Here is a 22,686-nt window from a genome sequence, read left to right on the forward strand (position 1 = left end):
AGAAATCAATAATAAAAAGATATCTAGAAAATTCTCAAGTGTTTGGAAATTAGCATACGGCTAAATAACCCACGTGCCAAAGAAGAAGAAAAGAGAAATGGGAAAATATTTCTGACTGAATGAAAGTGAAACATGATCTATTCAAAAATTGCAGGACATGGCTAAAGCAGTGTCTTGAGGGAAATTTATAGTATTAAACACTTATGTCGTAAATGAAGGAAGGTCTCAAAACAACAATGTAAGATTCTACCTTAAAAAACTTGAAAAAGAAGAACAAATGAAATCCAAAGCAAGCAGAAGGAAGAAAATAAAAGAGCAGAAATCAATGAAACAGAAACAAGAAAAATAAAACTATGAAACTAAAATCTGGTTCTTCATAAAGATCAATAAAATTGACTAACCCCTAGACAGAGTGACTAAGAAAAAAGAAAAGACGTACATTACCAATATCAAGAATGAAAGAGGGGACGTACGATAGGACATAGACACTGAAAGGGAAAACTGTGAACAGCTTTAAGCAACTTAGATAAAATGGGCAAAAGACATAATCTATGAGAGCAACTCATAAGAAAGAGAGAACTTATATCTTATCAGGACTCAAATTTGCAGTTATAAACTTTCTCTCACATACACATAAAATCTTTACCTTAAATGTCTTCACTGGTGAATCTTACCAAATATTTATGGAAAAAAATACCAATTCTACACTATTATTCCAAAAAAAATGGAGAAGAAATGCCTAACTCATCCTATGAAGCCAGCACTATCCTGATACCAAAACCAGACAAACACATTACAAGAAAACTACAGACCAGCATCTCTCATAGACACAGATGCAAAATTCCTGGACAAAATATGAGCAAATTAAATCAATAATAAATTAAAAGAATAAGCTATCACGACAAGTGAGGTTCATCCTACGAACATCAGGTTGGGTCAACACTTGAAAAATCAATGACATTCATCCTATCAATGGATTCAAAAGAAATACCACTATATCATCTCAAAAGATGCAGAAAAGGCATTTGACAAAATTTATTATTCATTTATGGAAATCTCAGCAATCTAGCAACGGAAGAAAACTGCCTCAACCTGCTAAGTGGCATCTACAGCAAACACAGGGCTGACATCACACTTAACGGTGAAAGACAATGTAGTCTTCCTAAGATCAGGAACAAAGGGTCTGCTCTCACTAATTTTATTCAGCGCTGCAGTGGAACTCCTAGCCACGGTAACAAGGCAAGAAAAAGAAATCAAAAGCATAGGAATTGGAAAAAAAAATCCTGTCTTTATTTGCAGATGACCTGATTAGCAACATAGAAAATGCACCTACAAACTGGCTGTGAGAACTACAGCGAGCTTAGCAAAGCGGCAGGACACAAGGCCAGGACACAAACACGAGCTGGGTTTCTAAATACCAGAAGTGAACTGGAAACTGAAATTTACAAAATGCCATTCACAATGTCATCAAAGTCATGAAATCCTTAGGGATAAATCTAACAGAACACAGCCAAGCTTTGTACAGTGAAAAATAAGCACACACATTAAATGTATCTACAGACATATCCAAAAAAGGCACTCACTGCCCCTCTGTCCGAGACCAGCTGCACCCGGAGGCCTTCTGCAGTCCCATCACTGAATCCTTGGACACAGTCCCTCTCAACTACCACCGTGCTCTGCCTTGAAAACACGGCCTCTGGTCTAATTTATCACTTACACCAACCAAGCTGGAAGAAATGACTCACACTCCAAGAAGAATGCTCAAATTCTAACAGAAAAAAACATTTTCACTATTTTCTCTAAGCAACCATGAGTGGGAAAAACATCAAACATTTTCGGGAAATCATCACACTATCATGTTTTTCACTCTTTCAAACCTTACTCTCATCTCATATGCCTGAGACTTACGCATGAGCATCTGGTCTCATTTCCTTGCCTGTGATTACGTATTCTTAAATGGGCACACAACGCAAAGATTTCTAAATAAGAGAATTCCATGGAAGCGGAACCCTCCTCCTTTTTGTTTACTCATCATACACTCTAGTCACACTTCTTAAGTGGTCAGCGTCAGATAACGTAGGTCAGCGACTGAGGATCAGGCCCAGTCCAGGGAGCCCTCCATCTCCCGGGCCGCCATCAGAGCCTTCTGAAAAAGCCCTTGACACGGATCTCCATCATCGGACAACACCTGGGCCAGAAGAGGCAGCCACTGCCCAGGGCCTGCTAATCCACCACTGAAATGATCACAAACACACTTCTGTGATCTCTGTAAACTGTGAGGGCCGGCGGCAGGGACTGTGGCTGTCCCGCTCACTCCTGTGTCTGCAGCAAGCAGCACAGCCTCCCACAGACAGCCCACATGTGCCACTTGCTAAATGAAGGCACCCACGGCTCTCACCACACCTTGATGCTTTCTTCCCGAGGGCCCGAGGAAACCTTGAACTTCCCCTCGGCTTCAGAGCTGGCCACGAGGTAAGGGCACAGGAGAGGAACACTGTGTGACCGCGGCCCTCAGCAGACCGGGCGGCCTCACAGAGCCCAGGAAGCCTCTTCACTCCTCTCATCTAGGGGAGGCGACAGCGAGAGCAGCTCTTGCTTACTAGGAACACTGAGTGTTGGCTAACTCTGCTGCCGCGGGCACAGCTCACCCGTGTTTGCATTTCTACTGCAGAGAGCAAACATTCCGCTTATTTAATTTACACCTCGTGCCCCTGACACAGGGAATTTCCTACTCAAGTGCTGACAAAGTTCTGCTTCCTAGTGTGAAATACACCGACATTTAAGTAATTACGAAATGCACCCTTTTTAATTCACTGATGGTCATTAGTGGCCTTGTAAAGAGCTAGCTGACCAGGTTAAATCATTAATGAGGATATTTATCTGGCGTAGCAGCACAGAAGGCCCAAATCAGGAGCAGAGGGCTCACACCATCATATTATAGCTTCTCTCTTCTTTTGTTAAAAAGAGAGAGAGAATTGGCTTTACGTTGGGAATACAAACAGAAGGAAACTGGCATTTCAACCAACAACTTGTACTCAGGAAAATTCTGATTTGAAACTATCCTGATTCTTTTCAGACATACAACGATCCCTTGAGGACCCTGAGCGCTCCGCCCTCAGCAAGAGCCTCGGGAGACGCCGCCTGCTCACACCACGCGGCTGTGCGGGTCCCTAAAGTGCGGCATGTCACACAACAACGCTGGTGGGGTCACAGGCAGGGACACCGCTGTGTTAGTCGAGCTGTCTCAGAGGAAGGCTGCAAGACACGTGTGGCAGCTTTTTGTGAGCTGAAGAGCTGGGGAGCTGAAAACGGAAAAGTACATTAAGCAAGAAGAGGCTTAATTTCTGAGAATTCCATTAGTAAGAAAGCCTTTTGATCAGCACTTAGTAAAACACCAACACGAAGACCCGGACGTGACGTCTCCACAGCAACTCCTGTGCTGGAAAGTTCTCAGAATTCAGTTTTCCCACCGGCAGACCTTGCGGTTAAGTTACCCAAGCGGGTACTTAAATCCGCAATGTCAGGAGCCACCGAAGCCCCAGGACCGCGTCCAGAAGCCGGTCTGCTACACAGAGCCGTCTACGCTAACCAGAACTGACACCACGGCCCCACGGAAGAGAGGTTCAAAATTGTCCATGAGACGTGCTCTTTAACTCTACGCTCTGCTTCCGACTAATGCTTTCAAATCGTTAACAATATTCTGAAAAAGTTAAGATGTTAAAAATGTCAAGAAAAGTAAATTACGAGTTTTCATACGCCAATTCTTTTTGTTGCTGTACGTATAGTGAAGAATATAGTATAGAAAGTCTCCAACCTGAGCCCAGCTTCCCTCCTCATCCTCCTGATGTTACGTGGTTAGGAATGAAAAGAACACAGCTGTTAGTATCGGTGAGCTTAGTTAGGCAAGCAGATCAACTTCAGAAGGTGCAGCGAGACGGAGGGGAGAGTTCGAGAAATCAAGGTATCATGCAAAACGCATGCAAAACAACAATCCCAGCTTCTCATGCAGGAGCCGAGGCCTGCCCCCCCCGCCCCCCATCCCCCCGCAAGCACACTCAGCGAGGGAGAAAATGGGCCAGACCCTCAAAATGGAGCGTTCAGCCGAGGCCTCTCCCTAAAGGAGGTGTGAATTCAACCTATTCTAAAGAGAGAGGGCCAACCAATGTAAAGTTCCTGGAAAAATCAAAAATAAGACAAAATACGGATCCTATTTTATACATTTGACTAATACCTAGCGGAAATACTTATCAGGAACAACTGAGTGTAAAATGACCTTTCTGTTTCCCACAAAAAGGCCGGGAATGGCGCCGCTTGTAAGTGGGGTGCCCTGGGAGGAGGACAGGCTCGGGGCGGGACTGACTGTTTGTGGCGAGGCCGCGAGTGTTTCCATCTCCTCATGCATTAACCAGACATTTCCTGTGGTCTACGGTGACCCAGGGACCACCACATCCAGAGCGAGGGAAGCAGTGACAGAGAGGAAGGTGGCAGACACGTGAGCCACGGGCACACAGGAGGAGCAGGGGAGGCGAGGCCCGTCTCCCCCTCTTCTCATTTGAGATGCCCACGTAGAAAAGGAGAGAACATCGACCAGCTCGCCCTTCTTAAAGAGTGACCACACCTAATTAATGCTGTGTGGTCAGCCACACGAGAAGAGCCCATGATTCCTAGAGCTGGATCTGCCCTGCTGACCCCCTGAGGTATGTGAAATATAAAGAGAAGAAAATACATTTTGCGCCTCTCAAAGTGTGAGTAATTCTCCAGTGCCCATCAACCCGCCCCATGGGAAAGGGCCTCAGCCCAGGAAGCCCACGCAGCCGAGCTCCGGACTGGGGGAGACGGCTCGGGGCAGGCGCTCCCAGGACGGGGCCTCTCGGCCTGCACAACCTCGCCGGGGGGCTCAAGAGGCAGGGAGCAGGACTGAGTGTGTCCAAAAGAAGGCCCAATCGCAACTGTACCGGAACACCGGCCCCATGTCCCGTCCCCGTCACTGCAGCTGCGGACAGCCAGGCCCCGCGGCTCTCAACGCAGAGGTTCCCGGGGGACGGGCTCTTCACCACTGGCTGTTAACCTCAGCTCGCAGGACGCGAGCTTTCTCAAGACAGTTGATAAAAACTTGGGGAAAACCACCCCAGCGCCTTCACTTGCAGAAAGGCCACTCTCATGTGAAATGATGGGGGAACAGGGACCAGATCAGATACTGCGACAAAACTTTCCACTGGGAGAAGAGCTGTCTGTGCAACAGGTGAGAACACAGGCTGACTGTCGCTACCACAACTCTTTACTAAGAGACAAAATCAAACAAACAAACAAAAAAGGCTCTTAACACTTTTTGTGCAAAGGAACTGAGGCCTGAATCGGGCCCTGACCTGCTACTCAGAGAAGCATGCCTGTGAGGCTCTTGGTTTCTTAATCAGGGTTTTTCTCTCGAGAGTAAACCAAAAGCTAAAAGCAGAGAGTGGGCACTGGGCCAATGAAAAGAGTCTGCACTTTAGAAATGAGGCGTTGGCCTGCCCTTATCTCCCAGTAACCGCTAATGTTTTCATTAGATTAGTTTTTAACATTCCAAATAGGAGGACCCTCTTTAAGGACGTTCGAGGTCTCCCCACGGGGAGCAAACCGGATGAGCACAGGTAATGCCTGGTGCGTGCGCACACGCAGGCTAATGGACTGCTCAGAACCCTGAGCTCCCAGGGCCCTCAGCGCCCAAAACGGAAGCACCGAGGGGCCCAATGTCACATTAGAGTAAAACACTGCTTATAGCGCAACTGGGGATCGAGGCTTTTTTCCCTTCACTTTTCATGAATTTATGTCTAAATTTGTGATCGCTACTGTTGTTTTCAGAAACTCCTACTTCTACGTTACAATGCAGCCACTGAAGCCAGGCTGTTAAAAAAGCATTCAATAAAGTATTTTTAACCACTCAGTTTTCACCCGTTAGAAGCTGTGACGTTTCTGCAGGCTGAAATTTTAAACCGGAGCCCTGGGTGTGTTTACGAAGACTTGGAGAAGCAACGTCAGGAGGGGATAAACTGCTTTCAGGGAGACGCACCGTTCTTGACGTAGGAGGGGCTGACGGACTCGTGAGGGACGTGATCGCCTGAATGGCCAGCCTCAGCTTCAGCCTGTGCAGAGGGTTGCTGATGCCGATCTCACGCTGGATCTCCGTGTCTGACAGGGTGGACATGATAGCCCCGCTTTTCATGTTGGCTCGGCAAGCGGCCACATACCAGGCTGGCATCCCAACCCAGAGCTAGAGACAGGAAATGTTGAGGCCAGAAGGTTATGCACACTGTGTGAAATGGATTAACACGTTCACATGAGTCACATACTTGATCCAGGATTGAAAGACGGCTATACCTCCAGCCAGACGACAACAGTTGGCCCATCCCATTGGGCAAAAGGTAAACCTTGTCTCCGGGCTTCCTCGAGCAACTCATGCCTACAAATAACCAGACAGTCACAGTGAAAGACTCAATCACACGCATACAGGAAGCAAGTTAGCAGAGTACTCGCTCTATACACTTTCACAAGCATAGTAGCACATATCTCATTATTTTCCTTTAATCTTCTAAACCATCCACTTAACGGTAGTTTGGTACATGTCAGGAAGAACTCCTGAACAATGAAATGCTGACGGACTCGACAAGGTTCTCTGTAGAATCATCTCCTCGCAGAATTAAAGAATTATTACCCACTTTAAAAAAACCCAGCAGAGCCTTTGTATCCAAGCTAGGACATTCAAGCGAAAACATACTCGCTCTTCTCTTTCTAAACGATGAGGGAAAATATGGAGAAAGAGGAAACTAGACCGGGTCTGAACAGAGAAGCCTGCCTCTGTGGGAGCTTCACAAACGTTCAGCGTTCACACCACCAACACCGAGAACAATGTGGATTTTTAACACTAGGAATGGTCTACTGTAGCAAGCAAGTAGTGGACTGGATTTTGGCTGTTTCTCTTCCACGTTGCTAGTTAGCTAACTAGGTATTTGCTAAATTCAGACATTGGGTCATTCTGTGGTTTAACCCACAGGCTTCAAATCCAGAAAATTTCAACCCGGACAGTTTCTACCAGGACCCCAGACGGAGTGTGAGCCTAAGATGCCCTGCGCTGACAGCTACCGTGGGGCAGGAGGCAGGGAGGAGTCCCAGGGCCCTCGTGAGATCAGAAATATTCTGTAGGCCTGATTTTAAAATAGGCGAACTGGAACTTTACCACATTACCATCTTTGCAAATGATTCTGTCTACTGGGAACATGGCTATGTAAGAGAGAACAAAGAAGCTTCACGAATCTTATCTTTTATCTTACTGCTTTGTGCTGTTTACCTCCAAGCCTTTCTAAGACACCCTATTACTTTGACAGGGAGAGCCTCGGAGAGGAGACGGGGCTGCTCACCGCACGCGCCCTGACACCCCAAGTCATTTTCCATAATCATTTCTACAGAACACGTCGTCGAATCTTTTACTTCTAAAGATACGTAACAGCTCTTCAACATATTGAAATAGTATTAGACTTTTCTTAAGACTATGAAGTCTACGGACAATTAAAGCTCAAAACGTTTCACACAGGATCTCAAGTAAGTGTTCCTTAAGTCACCCTGAGGCTTCTGGGGAATAACAGATATTGTAACTATCCAGGATAATTCTACCAGAGGATGCAACAAATATCTTAATAGCTCAAGTAGAGTTAAAAAGGGGCAAACTTCTCTAGTTCAAATAAGCAAAGCTACTCATAAATAAAAAAGCAGCCAAGTCCACTGGAACTGCCGTCCCCCTGACACAGGAGGCCAATGCTGGACGGAGGGGAGAGGAGGGCCTCGCTGGGCGGGACCGACCGCCAGTGTGCTGAATTAAGTGCCACTTTGTGTTTCCTGGGGACAAGTTCTCCTCGAGGACAGCGGCTCTATCTTATGCAAACACGTCTGTGAGCCATAGGAGCCATACGAGCAAGACAGACACCTCCTCGGCAGACAGAGCAGGGAAAGACCTGAACCCTGACAGCACGGTCAAGGCCCAAGTCCTGCCCGCCTGGCCCGGCAGAGGGGCGGGGATGGCACTGGTGCCGGGCAAACAGGGCTTTCCGATCCCCACACTCTGAAGTGAACTAAACAGGTACTGAGTCCGGGGCACTTGGCAGAGAGTTCGTTTTTCATATGAAACAGACACTCACTGTACACAGGAACATAGGGTTAAAAATAGTCTGGTAATTCCATCATCTGGGGACTGGTGCACACCCTTCTGACTTCACCTGCAATGGTCGTTGGCTTTTATCAACAGCTTTCTCTAGTATGGATTACTTCTGGGTTTCACAGTGCAGGCCCAGCGCCCTGCTGAAAGGGTGATAAGGCAATGGAGGGAGAATGATGCATCTCTTAGAGCGCGAGGGCAGAGGAGACCCCAGCTGGGCGGCCGGCCCAGGTCTCTGTCTGCTTCCAGCTCCCTCCCCTATCAGGCTAGTTGGTGACCTCGAAGACCCCACACGGAGCCAGATCCCTGCGTTATCACCCCAGGCAGGAACACCAGCACCCCCTTCTTCTCTGGGGGTGACTGTTCTGTCACGTGAAGAAGGCCCCTGCCCGTGGGAGAGGAGAGGGCAGCGCCCCTGGAAGCTGTGCAGGGCAGGGCGAGCACAGGATGCGGAGACCAGACTGGAGACGTCGGGGCCAGCGCCACTCCTGCCCTCTCTGGAGCTCGGTTTCTCGAACAAATACGCTCCCTTCTTGCTCGCTCTAGGAACTGCCTTTCCCTGCTGGCCACTGAGAACGGCCTCAGGCAGACGGCCGCTCTCCTTCCTTTGTGACTACTCATCAGAGCACTTTCTAAGAATCAACAGAACCACCCGTGTGGTTCGACTTCACCGCAACCAGAGATCACCACGATAGCTGCTGAGTCCTCGCGACAGCTAACCGCCAGGGCACGAGGTCGTCTTCTACTGGCCCTTCGCTCCAAGGCCTGAAACCCGAGAGATCGAAGGCGGCGGGCCTCTCAAGTGCCGTGCGTTTCTCTGCATCCTAAGTCTACCCGAGGCACCCAGCTCTGTTCTGCAGAGGCTGAGGCAGAAGCTGATATCCTGGGGCAATGAGGTGTATTCTGTGTGCCCAGATTCTACGGCCCCAAACCACTGCCCAGAAGCAAACAGAAGACTCGTCTGCTTTCTGTTGTTACGTATTTCCCTCCTCTGCTTGGAGATACTGCAATCTCTGTCATCGCTTTGTCCACCCTTGGGATCTGCGATCTCCGTTTACAGAGAGCTACTCTAGAAACAAGGGCGGGGCTGCCGTCCCTGCGGAGTAAAGGGACGAGCGCTGGGCCCGCCATGGTCAGCCAGCAACTCGCGGCTGCTTGGCTGGGACTTGACCTCCTCCCTCGAAGATCATTCTAGACCCCAAGGGCGATTTTTTAAATACCTCTATACCAGGAAACTGATGTGCCATGCTTCCCAGCCTTAAAATTAGAGTCAGAGGAGAAAGACATTCAGAAATATGCTAAATCCCCTGGGGAACAGGCACACGGATGAGACAAAGGTCATGTAACCCGTGAGTGACGGCGTGTGTTTTATAACTAGGACAGGACACGATGATGAAGTTATCTTTCATAACGAGAAGCGGTGTGGGCTTTGCTGACCAGACCCCAGATAAGGTGTACCATCCAAGCGACACACGCACCTCGTTTCTCTGAGGCTGACACGTTCAGTACCATGGCACCTTGCACCAACACCTGCTGGGCTCACGTCACAAACACGGCTCCACGGCCCACGCAAAGCACTACTCCCGCCATGGGGTGCAGCTCGCTGTCAGAGGCTGGGGGTGGGGGGCGGCCAGGGTGAGGGGACCCAGCACAGCTCTCAGCAAAGCAGCACGACTCTCCCGGAACCTCAGTTCAGAGCCTGAGGCTGGTGACCGCCAACGCCACAGGCTGTAACACACGCTCAGCACAGCACACCCTCCGCCTCAACTTACCCTGTGACCACACTAGAGTCAACCAGGGAGAAACGGGAAAGAGAGCATTAGAACACCAGGTTACTTAAGGCGACGGAGTTCAGACAGCACCAGGGACGCCCGGCAACGCTGTGGGAGCACCGCCAAGCGGACGAACACAGTGATGTCTGATTTCACGCCAGCGGTACCCTCCACGGATTCATTAAGCATGTCCAGCACCGAACGCGCCCACCACTCCCTTTTATGTACCTTTGACAAAACCTGAAAGTCAGCTCTCCACCGAAGTCACCAGGTTCTTGAAAACTCTCTAAAAGTGGATGTGTTTGGCTGTGTGACTTTGGCAGCTAAAGGCACACTTTTGACGTAATAAAAAGAAATATTTCTGAGGACCGTATTTTGATTCTTACCTCTATAATGCCGTAAACGTAAAGCTGTATTCCAATAACACTTTTTCCGGATAACTCAAACATTTTCCCACAATTATAAATAAAGCATTTTTCCTAAAGTCAATTTTATTTCTGGTTAACTGACAGAACTAAAATTACCCACTGTAGTCAGACAAATAACCTCCATACTTTCAATTTTTCCCTACTAACTTACTAGTACATCCTAGAACTTGCCGTGCACGACCACAGAGTTCAGAGAACGGCCTGCCCCTGGACAGTTACAGCTATGGTGACACAGACGTGCAGAGCCAATGCCATCACGGGGAACCCGGAGCTCCAGAGAAACCCGCCTACCACCCACCCCCACACACGCTCCCCACGCAGCGGGAAACGGAGTCACGTGCCGGGACAAACAATAAAGGCTGTCTCCACACAGCCAAGTGCTCAAGCATACTTCCTGCGAATTACAAAATAAATTTAGAAAACAAGGGTGACCCAAACTTGGGCCAATTTGAATAGTTTGTGACCCTACAGGAACCATGAACTTCCGGGGACGAGGACCGAGGCGCACTGCCACAAACCTTACGGATTTTATTCCAGCATGTGCAAGCGTGTGCACTAGAACACGTCAGCAAAATCTAACGGACACATTTTTCCTGGCAGGGCTCCAGGAGGCAAAAGGCCTGGCTGGGATACGTTTCACAAAGGCAAATGGCAATTACCCAAGTTACTTTAAAACATTTTTATACAGTTCAAAGACAGCAACGTTCAAAGCACGTTTTGCTGTTCAATGGTGTCTGTGGATTTCCATTCACGGGAACCTGAAAGACTGAGTATTCCTAGGGCATGGTGAGCAATAACAGAAACAACGGCACTTCGCCTGAAATAAGACCAGCAGTGGGCCAGTCAAGAAGATCAGCACGATTCTGAGAAGAGAACGAAAATGAGGCAGGGTTCACAAAAGGGAACCCAACCGGCAACTCTACAGCTAAAGGCACGTGGCCTCTAGGGGAGAGGGTCCCTGGGCCCCAGCGTGGTCCTCGGGGCGCACTGTAGGCCCGGGTGCCACACCAATGAGGGTGTCTCAGGGTACTTGAGTGGCCAGACGACCTTTCCTATCGTCAGACTGACCACAGAACCTACCAATCGTCAGCCTGTCCCAAGGCCCAGCTTTGCCATCTGACCACTGGCTCTCACCCGTCTTCCCCATTCTCAAGGTCAGCGCTTCCCTCTGGGACTGCTAACTGCCCCTTCTGTCGTAGAGGGCGGTTCAGTTTCAGTTTTCAGTCACCAGTTCACTGGGATACTGTCTCTCCCTACCTCATTCATCTACTTAATTCTGGTTGACATACGGTCAACCAACACACAACCTGCTCCCGATCAGAACGAAGCCAGAGAAACACGCACACACTATTCCTCCATGCCCCTACCCCGGGGCTTCGCAGCGTCTGAGCACCTTTGCAGAAAATGATCACCCTGCTATCACCTATTTTCAGAGTCAAGACAAATCGGAATCAAAATTTAATAAACAGACCACAAAATCACGAGTCTATTGAAGATAAAAATACAAAATCTACCGGAGGAGGAAAAAAGGGGCAACACAGCGACTATTTCCTGACAGATCATAGCCCGCACGGCAAACTCTGAATGCTGGTGATCAAGTCGGAGCGGTGGCTGCAATTACACACTCAGTTCTCCCTATTTTAGGATGGCTGGCACTGTTGCCAGTGCTTTACGTGTGTTTATGTAGCGACAGATGTGTGTCTAACACTCACAAAGCCGTGTGAGGCGCATACCGCTGCACTCCCATCTTAGAGGAGGAAACTGGGAGCGCAGCAAGGCTAAGCGGCCCCTCCCCCTAGAGCTGACGCACCGGAGCCGGACTCGGGGCCCCACGCCTGGCGGGGAGCCCTCCTCGTCAGACAGCTCTCCGGGGGACGGGAGCCTCCCCTGAGTCCTCTCCCCCTTCCTGAGCAGAGGCTCTCAGCCCCCCAGGAAGCACAGTCTGTTAAAAGCTTTAGGTTAACCTTTCAGAAGGTAATATAGACACATAAATAGATACTACATTTATTAAATAAACGTTAGTTAAAAATCAGGCACAACTGAGAAGTGTTCAGTGAGATGGACGAATAACGAAAAGCTTACTTTTTTTGAAGTTTTTGGTTTTTCTCCGCCTGTCCTCCCAGTTTGCTGAGTCCCAAGGCATCCTGAGCTGAGTTTTCGGTCTCTGAAACGCCAGCTGTGAGGGCCCAGCGGTTGAAACAGCGAGAGAAATCAACACGGCCGCATTAGGTGAGTTCAGAAACACGTGGAAGAGCACTTGCAGGCAAAGAACACCTCTAAAGGCTAAGTTTCTGACTAGGCAACCAAGGCACGAGAATGCTCGAGAGACAGTGAGCCCCTTCTGTCTGGGACGCCAGGTTGTTCAGGGCCAAAGAACGTCCACCGTGGCTCTCTGGGTCGCATGTGTCCCAGAGAAAACATACGCCTCCTGAGCTTTCACTCCCTGAGAACGCCCAGCGTCTTCGACAGACCGCCCGTGGGAACAACCGGGGGCACACAGTAGGCACACACACGGCAGGCCCCCCGCCTCCATCCTAAGGGTTAAGAATGTTTGCTGGAAGCCACCCACCTTGTCCTAATGACTCCTTGCCGGCATGTCCAGGTCGGCCCTTTTCTTTCTTGCCAAACAGGCGGCCGATGGAGGACTTGATGCCCTTCTTCTTGGGGGCTTTGTGGAGCGAGTCCTGGCTACTATTACTACTGCTGGGGTTGCTCACGGGGCCGTCCTGTGAGCCTGTGGAGCTTTGGGGACAGAAAACGATCTTTAATGAGCGCCCTCGTCCCAACACAACGTTCCATTCACAGGCACTAGAACACTCCACGCTTTTAATACTTGCTCTTCCAACTACACGAGCATTCCAAGTCTCCTCCAGGCATGTCTCCTTCGCAAAATGCATCGCGTGTAGAAACGAAGGCTCCCAGCCATCCCACCACGGAGAACCGTTTCTGAGGAGCTGAGGCTCTGAGCCGGAGCTCTCCTTCTGAGAAGGCTTCCAGTCCGAACCATGGAAGGCAGAGAGCACCATGAGCCCACCTGAGGGCCGCCCCTCGGCTGTGAAGATGCTCTCCCAACCGGAGGCCTGACCCCAGCGCCCCAGCAACCTCCCCAGTGCGACCGTCCCTGCCGCAAAACAAGAGCCACAGGGCCTACTGCAGAAGCGGCGAGGATGGACACCTGTACCCGCCACCGAGGGCTGCCAGGGCGGGACAAAAGCACAGCCTGTGGTAGTTTGACATAGGAGCACACTAGTCACCCACTGGCTCTCATGGTCCCTGTGGGGAGGCGCTTGGAGCGCTGGGGACGAGGTGGGGCTCTCCACAGCTCAGAGGCAGAGAGCGCATCCCAGCGGCAGGACACGGACGGTCCTGCAGAGCAACGGTCAGAACACGCCACATGCTTAGCAAATGCTCCACAAGAAGAGAAAGTTCTCACAATAGTCAATTTGCAGACTCTGAAGAAATGAAGGCTTTCTAAGATTGCTGCTATCACTGAACTCTCTTTCTAAACTCACGTCGCCCAAACAGACAGCATCTTCTGCTGGGCTCACCTGAGCTCCCAAGGCAGCCCGAGGGCATCATCTAAATCAACTCAACTCAATTAACCGGTATTTCTTTAAAGTCATCATTCTGACTTTTTTCCCCAAGAAGAGAGCAATGGATTTCTGAAAGCTGAGCATGGGAAGGCGGTCTGTTTGGAGCCGGGCTAGGGTGGGACGCTGCCCTCCTTACTTCCGTAAGTCCCTGAGGTCCTCGTGGCCGACCGTGTGCAGCGCCCCTTTGTGCAGCCTGTCCAGCCGAAGGGACCGCAGGGAGGGCGGGGGCGAGGTTTCACATTTTATTGTCGTCTTGTCGTCTCGTACCTCTTCTAGGGAGGCTGGCAACTGAGGGGTTGAGACCAGTGTAAAATTAGTGAACAACACACTGTGACCAAAAAACCCCCACAACACATAGGCTTTAAATTATAACCATAAACTTATGTGGAAATCCATGAGCTATGCTTTCTGCTGAGTACAACCAGCCTCGTTTTAGCCCAACGCCACTTTAAAGGACCGTCTTACTTATCAGGAGCAGGAGCACAGAGCAGAGCCCGACTCCTGGCCTACGAGCACCAGAACGAGTGCAGAGACCCGGGCAGGACACACGGGCACTCCTCCTCCTGAGCCTCCTCGCAGCCCGAGGGCCCGCCCGCCCTAGGATCCTAGGCCACCATGAGGACAGCCACTGAAGGGCACCGAGATCTGAACCACGCCCAAAACCTCGTCCTCACACAGCACGCACGGCACTCACTGTCCCTGATGAGGAGCTGAAGATGAACGTGTTTATCTCCTGATGCATTCAGAAGAAACACCAGAGAGGGCAGAAACCTCTTGGGTAAACTGTCCAGAACTTTTTGTTTTGGGAGAAAAAGAGAAATAGCTTGTACCATGATCCACTATCATTTTGAGTAGTGATGCACCTTCCTGGACTCTGTAACAAGTGGAAAAGCGAAAAGGGATCTAACTCCTCCATCCCAGACACGCCTGTCTGTCTCATACGTCTCAGCGTGCAGAACAGATGCTATAAACTGAGGTCTTTCTACGCGGTTTAAAAGCAATTTGTTCAAGCCGGCTCAAAGCAGTCCTGGCCTTCCACTGGAAGATCCTCTCCTTCAGACTGCCAGTTTTCCCGTGTCGGGGAACGTGAGGACAGGAAGGAGGCGGTGGGGAAAACGTTAACCCCGGCAGGTCTTACTGATCCATGGGGCTCCGTGGTTAAGGCAGGGCTCGAGTTCTCAAAACGTGCGTGGCAGGCGTTTGTACAAACAGCAAGACCTGAGCAGCCAACTTGGGCTTTTTTAATGCGACTGTGTAGAGTATCGCTCCACTGCAGCCCCACAGTGGCTCAGTGACAACCAAGGGGCTTAGTGCAAAACAGAGTCGAACTCATTTAAGATAGAACCTTAAGCCATAGCTGGATAGATTCCGCATGCTCTCCTGATTTCAAATTACAATCTGCAGACAACCAAAAGCTACGACGGCTAGAAACTATCAATACGAAACTGAAACAGGGAGAGATTTCAAACTGAGGTTAAAACAATCACCTATAAAAAACAAAAAAGAACAGGACAGGGAGCAGTCCACGGGACTGAGTTCACTGTCCTCAGCGGAGACAGAGCTCAGGAGGAGCGGCCTGCCCCGGCCGGTGGCTGCTCCCATTGTGCCCCCGTGGTGAGGGGCCCTGCCCAGCCCGGGGCCCGCCAGGCTGGGGCCTGCACGCTCTTTCAGAGCTCACTGGAACGAAGCTCCCCGACAGCTGGGGGGTCACGGCGGCGTAGGCCAGGGACGCTGAGGAGGAGGACAGTGCGCGGCCCGCGCCGCCCGTGTCTGCACCATGCCTGCACTCCTGCCTTTCATCCTCACCACAGCCCCACAGCAAGGCCCTCGAAGGAGCCAGCCAGCCAAGCTGCTGATAAGTAAGACGGTCCTTTAACGTGGCGTTGGGTTAAAACGAGGCTGGTTGTACTCAGCCAAGCTCTCGAAGGAGCAACAGGGTCAGGCTGTCCTGCCTGGACGTCAATCAACACGCTCCTTCCTTCCCTGAGAAAGCCTTCCCACCGAGGGAAACACGGATGCGAGTCGGCGGGACTGAGGGCGTGCTGTGCGCCGCGGGGCCGGTTATAAGCTCTCAGCTCCTTGCAGATCGTGCACGGATGGGCACCATCTGCGGCCGCCCCGAGGAGCGCGCTTCTGTCGTTGTCTTCACTTAAACAGGAGGGCAAACCAAGGCGCAGAGAGGGCGAGCAGCACACCCGGGTCACAAATCATCACTGACAGCGGGGACTTGAGCCTGCGTTTCGCTGAATCGCCACGGTGCTCTGCACAGCGGAGGGCTCCCACGGCTGCCACCCAGCTCATGTGCTCTAAGCGCTGCGGTCAGAGGACAGCTGCCCGAGCATCCGAAGGGCGGCCTACGAGCGCAGGCTCAGGCAGCTTCTGGGTGGGGGTGCAGGCTATGCACATGGGGTGAAGGTTAGGAGGAAGGCATTCTGGTCCACAGATCTGCTCCCCAGTGCGTGCACGTCCTCCAAGAACAGGGAGGCCCGATTCACGACTATCTATAAGGAGAAGAGGCCCGCTGGCCCCTGCTGTCAGGGACGAGTGAGGAGGTGAGAGAATCTGCAGAGAAGTCAGGCCGTGGGGGAAGCGACTCAGTGTCCTGGTTTTGAAATCAGACCAGTCCACACTGCAGCGTTCCCTAACTGTGTGCCCCTAGGCACAGCACGCGGCCTCTCTGAGCCTCCGTTCCACATCTGTCCATGGGGATAACGACAGTAACCTGCATCTCACGGGAAGTCCATGAGGACGAGAGAGCAGACTGGTAGAGCACTCAGCACAGGGCCTGGCATACAGTAAGAGCTCATGACAGCTAGCTATGTTTTTTTTTTTTTTTGAGGAAGATTAGCCCTGAGCTAACTACTGCCAATCTTCCTATTTTTGCTGAGGAAGACTGGCCCTGAGCTCACATCCGTGCCCATCTAGCTCTACTTTATATGTAGGACACCTCCCACAGTATGACTTTCGCAAAGGGGTGCCAGGTCCACACCCGGGATCCGAACCGGCGAACCCCGGGCTGCCGAGGAGCAGAACATGCGAACTTAAGTGCTGCGCCACCAGGCCGGCCCTTCTAGCTATGCTTATTAAAATTAGTTTTTCCCCAAACTAAAATCTGTGGCTCTGCTTCAGTAATTTCTCACTGAAAAAATACTATAGCCATTATAAATAAGCATGCAACGATGAGAAGGCAAATGAGTGGAAGAAAGGCACACCCTTACGCCTGTCCCAGCATTCTATGCAAACCACCAGTGACCTGTCTCCAACAGGACAATCGTCATTTGTGACATGCCAGGTGAGTGTCAACATGTCCATTTAAATGTCAGTGATTCACAGGGCTCATTCATGCCAAATGACAGGTGCCCGTCAATACTTCAGAGAAACAAAGGTATGTTAAATTACTAAACACTTTGACCTTTCTACGATGTTTCCTTAAATCACTAGGCTGACGACGCATGCAAAGAAATGAAGAGAAACCAGATTTACTGCATACTCTGAAGTTAAAAATTCAAGGATCAGTACAGGTAAATATATTAAAAAGAGAATGACAAGACAGATATAAGCGAGCTGAGATTCAGAGAAAACGTAACTGGAAATGGAACATCTTTTTCACCATGAAATTTAAACAGTAAGTTACTCAAGATTTACTAGAGAAACACTATAAATCGTTACTCAGGGAGATAAAATTCTATTACAACATATACAATTTATTAAAATACGGCATTTTATAGAACAAAGGGCCCTAACAGTTGTCTATTCTAAGCCAAACTTCTCTAGAACTTAGTTTGCCCTAATGAAAAACATGTCTTTAAACATCAATTTAGTTGATGAGGAAGTTATTGCAAGACTTACTATAAAACTGAACAAACCTACTTTTAGTTATTAATCACCTATTGGTCATTCATATAAAATTCTTACCTAGAAATTGATTTAAAATTTCTCAAACACAAATTTTTGGATTAAAGCAGGGTACCCTGTGAAAATACGTAAGGATAAAAGCTAGCAGAATAGCAGGTGGAATCTTCACATTCTATGATTCCTATGAGATATGTGAATTTAACAAATAGTCTATTAAAGGCATTAATTGTTTATGTCCAACAAGTTGATGAAATTTACAGTCTTGAATATAAGCATCAAAACCAAAAGGTATACTGTTTGTGTCAAGTTTCCGTTAATTCTATACTTGGTGGATTATCTCTGTATATATCAAAGATTTCATTTCTGAATTACACAAACCCTACACAGTTTGAATAAAAGCACTCTGATCCAGCGATATCATGCCTGTATCCACATCTGTTGTACAGTGACACAGCAGTAAAAACGTATCACTACTGAGGGAAAAAGACACTATTTCATGAGAAACGAAGATAACGCAGAAACCCCACTAATGAGCCCCAATGGCCCCCACACACACACCATGGCCCCCACTGTGGCGGTTCCCTGAGCACCCCGTGGAGGGGGTGTCACAGCGTGGGCTGAGGCCTGGACTAACAGTGACAAAATAAACAGAAGGATGACACAGGAAATCAAAACTAAACACGGAAGCAGACACAGCGTCAGCCGGCACACACAACTACAAAAACAAGGAAAAAGAAAAACAGAACTGTTTTTACAAATTCTCTGAAAGGAAATAAGCATGAAATTGTCAAAGAGCTTAAAATATCAGCTAATGAGCTAACGATGTAAATTATAAAAATACTATGTCAAAACACCGCGAAATGGACTAGTTACCACTTCGGACGCTACTAAAGCGATTCACGGTTCATTTAATTACATGCAGGCTAACAACGCAACTAAAAACTAAAATGGGTGGTAGCAGAAGAAATGAGAACGGAAGCGCAGTTAGAAAGCAGAACGCTGTCAACATGATTTCATGCATTCACAAAACCCAGACTAAACACGTGAGAAAGCTAGGCACTATTCTTTAGAGCAGCACGCTGTCGCGGTCCCTGCACTTTCAGAGGCTGCGCACGAACGCAGCCCCGCGCTTCCCGGGGAGGCCAAGCGGCAGCGCGCTCTCACTCACGCCACCCTGGATTCACCTGCAGAACCGGTGCCAAGCATGCCACCGAGGGCATTATTAAGAGGACCGATTTAGCTTTTTTTTCAGTTTTGTTTTTGACGGCATATTCTGTACCCTCCAGTCAGGCATCCCGAACATAAAGACAGACAGCACTGACTCTCTCTGCACATTTTCCTATATGTTACGATGGCTGCTGTATTTACTTTTGTTACACTGTCTATCGCCGGAAAACAAAAATATCCCCCTAGCTGCCGAACCCTGCAGAGCTGACCACGCTCAGAGCTGAACAAGTGAAAACTTCTCTGGGGTTCAGGCATCACCCCAATATTAAAATTAATTTGTCACCATGCTATTGTTGAATGATTAAATATGAGTTGGTTTTAAAAATCTCAAACCTCTGAGCATAACAAATGTACCTGATTTTCTTCCGGGTTAAAAATAAAGCATATTCGTGGTGTCCAAGACTTAAATCAGGTGTGTCGGGGGCGAGGGGAGACAGCACAAGAAAAGACAAATCCTTACCGGAGTCATGATACCTAGTCTGTCCACCTCCCGAGCTGGGCTGTGCGGAATCCTTCGCGGGGTGGACCGGCCACTGTTCGGAGGAGAGGAGCCGGCGAGCGAGGAGGCAGGGTAGGGGGGAATGGAGCTCACTGATCTAAAACGACGAAGATTGCCAAAACTCCCACTGCCAACTCGACTCTCAATCTCCTCCGCCCGCTGCTCTGTGTTTTCCTTTTCTTCCTCTATCAACCTAAAGTAAAAACAAAACAGTCATCCTTCCTTCATTAGCAGACAGATTAACGGGTTCAGATGAAAAAATCGGTGCTTGCATTACTGTAAGGAAACTCCAATGACGGTTGCTCCAACAATGAACACTTCAGCAAAAACGTTCTACTTTTTCTCTCTTTAACACACTCGGCTTCGGAACAGCACAAAGTACACCTTCCACTGAGTCTTACTAACTATCTCTGATCACTCGCGTTTGATTTTATTTACGTACCCCACAAGTCTGGAGGGGCTAGTTGGCAACTCTCTTACTACACAACGAGATGTTTGAATTTTACAGCTCCGACATTCCCACTTCTCAGGGCACAGCTGCACATTTACCTATCGGTTTTTTTGACTGGAAACTGGGAACTCTGATATAATCAAAAAATCAATTTACAAAGCAATCAGGAGTTTCCAAACACTTAAGTCTCTAGACTAGACGAAAACATTGATTTTTTTTTTTTAAAGGTTGAGTTCGAACAAAAGTATTTTGTTTGTATTATTTGACAGAATTCTCCACCAGCCTCATCTGAATGAATTCACGTCAACCATGCTGCATTAATTTGGAAATTCATAATTAAAGCTCTTCTCTCCTAATGTATAGTGGATGCTTAAACAGCAGTTTTAATATTTGACTATGCAAATCATTACTCTAATATTAAATTAGTAGTAACCTTGCAGTAACCTGTCCAATTAAAGTTCTACTTATATATTCTGAAAGTACTTTCTGTTATTGATACCAAGGCAGTGGACAGAATTTACCATTTATATCAGGTCAACTTGCTACATAAAGAAGAACCCATTTTACTTAGCAATACACTGTGAAAAATAAAAGCTGACGTTTATAATCCTTTCGTGTTTCCCACAGTGATGGGGAAAGGCAGTCTTCCGGGCTCTGCCGGGTTGAACACAGCACACGAACCGTGGTTTACGGAGGCAGACTGCAGGCCGAACACCCCTTCCTTGCAGAGCCTACAGCTCTCCCTGGAGTTAGTTCTGCCCCTCCCGCAGGCTCTGCGCAGGAACTGGCACTTGGCGTCTGTGTCAGCTTGACAAGAACAAAATGTTGGCAGCAACTCTGCCCGGACCTCCTGCAGGGTCACCGGCACACGGCTGGTCTCTGTATGCATGCAGGACCGGACCACGGCTGCCTCAGGCCTGACAGGGCAGATCTTGGGCTCCCTGTCACCCTGCACCCCAGACCTAAGGCCTCTTAATCCCCCCTCGGACGGGCAAGTCTTTGGCTTGATGAGCAGTGCCATGTCTGCGCCCAGGATCCGAACCAACGAAACACTGGGCCGCCTGCAGCGGAGCTCAGGAACTTAACCACTCGGCCACGGGGCCAGCCCCCCCAGGACGGGCAAGTCTGTGGATTGCACCCCACAGTCGGCCCTTTGTCTTGTAAATTTACTGTTATAACTGCTAAGAGGCTTTCGAAAGAAAACACCTCTGAAACACTGACGAGGTTAAGATTCAAACCATCCTTTGACCACTGTCTTTTTTTTTTTTTAAAAGATGGGCGCCTGAGCTAACAACTGTTGCCAATCGTCGCCTTCTTTCTTCTGCTTCTTCTCCCCAAAGCCCCCAGTACATAGTGCTGGATTCTAGTTGTGAGTGCCTCTGGTTGTGCTATGTGGGATGCCGCCTCAACATGGCCTGAAGAGCGGTGCTGTGTCAGCACCCAGGATCCAAATTGGTGAAATCCAGGGCCGCCAAAGCGGAGCGCGTGAACTTAACCACTCGGCCATGTGGCCTGCCCCTGACCACTGTCTTGTAATGAACCAATTTTCACATTCTATTAGTTTAACAGAGAAAAATGCAAGTAGGAGTGGGAATTTGCCAATCTGAAAACCTCGGCTTTCTGTTCCAGGTGGTTGGGTGACACACCTGAAAACGTGAGGCTCTGAAAGACACACAAGAGGGCCCTCCTCAGCGCTGGAGGAGGCACAAGCGGCAGGTGGACGCTGCCCCAGCTCCCTGCCCCCCGCAGGGTTCAGAGTTGGGGGACACTCAGGCTGGAGGGGGGCAGGAAACTCTCCCTCCTGCTTCCTACTGCATGTTTCACCTTCGCTTGCCAGTGGACTGAACTCCGGCGTTTCTCCTCGTAAGTCACCCGCCACCTGGCACTGCCCGTGAAAAGAGTCCTGCTTCTTACCCACAAGGGCGCCAGGCCAGTCCACCTCCTCCTGGCTCTCCATGGTGCCCTGCCCCACACCACAGCTCCCCTCTGCACTTCGGAGCAGGGAGGCCTCCTCCGATGTGCGCTCAGCTCTCTGCACCCCGGCCGTCTCTGGAACCCGGCCTGGGATCCAGAGCGGCACAGGTGGACACTGAGCTCCCCGGCAACGCTCTCCAGCTGTGTCATCGGCTCGTGGGGGAACGGACCGAACCCCTTTCACCCTTCTGCAAGATCTTACACAAGTGTACCCACACCACAACTGTGGCGAGAACGCCCAGTCAACTGAACTTTCCAATCAAGGGCAACCTCAGAACTTAAAACTATTCAAACAGGATTGAACTAAGTTTACTATCATGGGACGCGTAGAATACGTCCACAGTATTTCTTCCAGACTGTCCTAGGTAGCATACAATTCTTTAGAGACATGCATGGTGTCTGTGGTGCTATGCACAAGCCCACGTACCTGATCTCCTTGTTGATGGCCTCCAGCTGCTCCTGAAGCATCATGGCCAGCGTCTGGGCATCGGCCTGCCCACTGGGGGACAAGAGGCCAGCTGGGCTGAAGATGGTGTCCCTGTCGTCTTCGCCGTCGGACGCGTCCACATCACTCTCGAAGGCCTGCGCCACGTTGGCCAGGACACTCGCTTGTTGGGCACGTTCCCAATCCTGTTCATTAAGAGTCTGTACCTAGAAACAAGAAAATCAAATCTCAGCAAAGATGGAAAATAACAACCAAGT

At 49.5% G+C, this 22,686-nt stretch overlaps 1 protein-coding gene across 7 annotated transcripts in view; it reads right to left on the bottom strand.

Moving 5' to 3' along the window:
• LOC123282347 (liprin-alpha-1-like) overlaps positions 1-22,686 on the bottom strand; it is an 80,880-nt gene that overhangs the window by 14,472 nt on the left and 43,722 nt on the right. For 6 of the 7 annotated variants that reach the window (XM_070487860.1, XM_070487858.1, XM_070487855.1 and 3 more), the window contains 7 exons: positions 22,412-22,635; positions 19,521-19,752; positions 14,115-14,266; positions 12,955-13,127; positions 12,468-12,561; positions 6,358-6,439; positions 6,050-6,250 (listed from right to left, as the gene is read on the bottom strand). In XM_070487860.1, coding sequence (XP_070343961.1) covers positions 6,050-6,250; positions 6,358-6,439; positions 12,468-12,561; positions 12,955-13,127; positions 14,115-14,266; positions 19,521-19,752; positions 22,412-22,635 — 1,158 coding nt within the window. The remainder of the gene's footprint in view (positions 1-6,049; positions 6,251-6,357; positions 6,440-12,467; positions 12,562-12,954; positions 13,128-14,114; positions 14,267-19,520; positions 19,753-22,411; positions 22,636-22,686) is intronic. The other variant, XM_070487859.1, reaches the window with a different exon arrangement.

The sequence above is a fragment of the Equus asinus genome, chromosome 17 (assembly GCF_041296235.1).
Source record: "Equus asinus isolate D_3611 breed Donkey chromosome 17, EquAss-T2T_v2, whole genome shotgun sequence".
NCBI classification, from domain to species: Eukaryota; Metazoa; Chordata; class Mammalia; order Perissodactyla; family Equidae; genus Equus; species Equus asinus.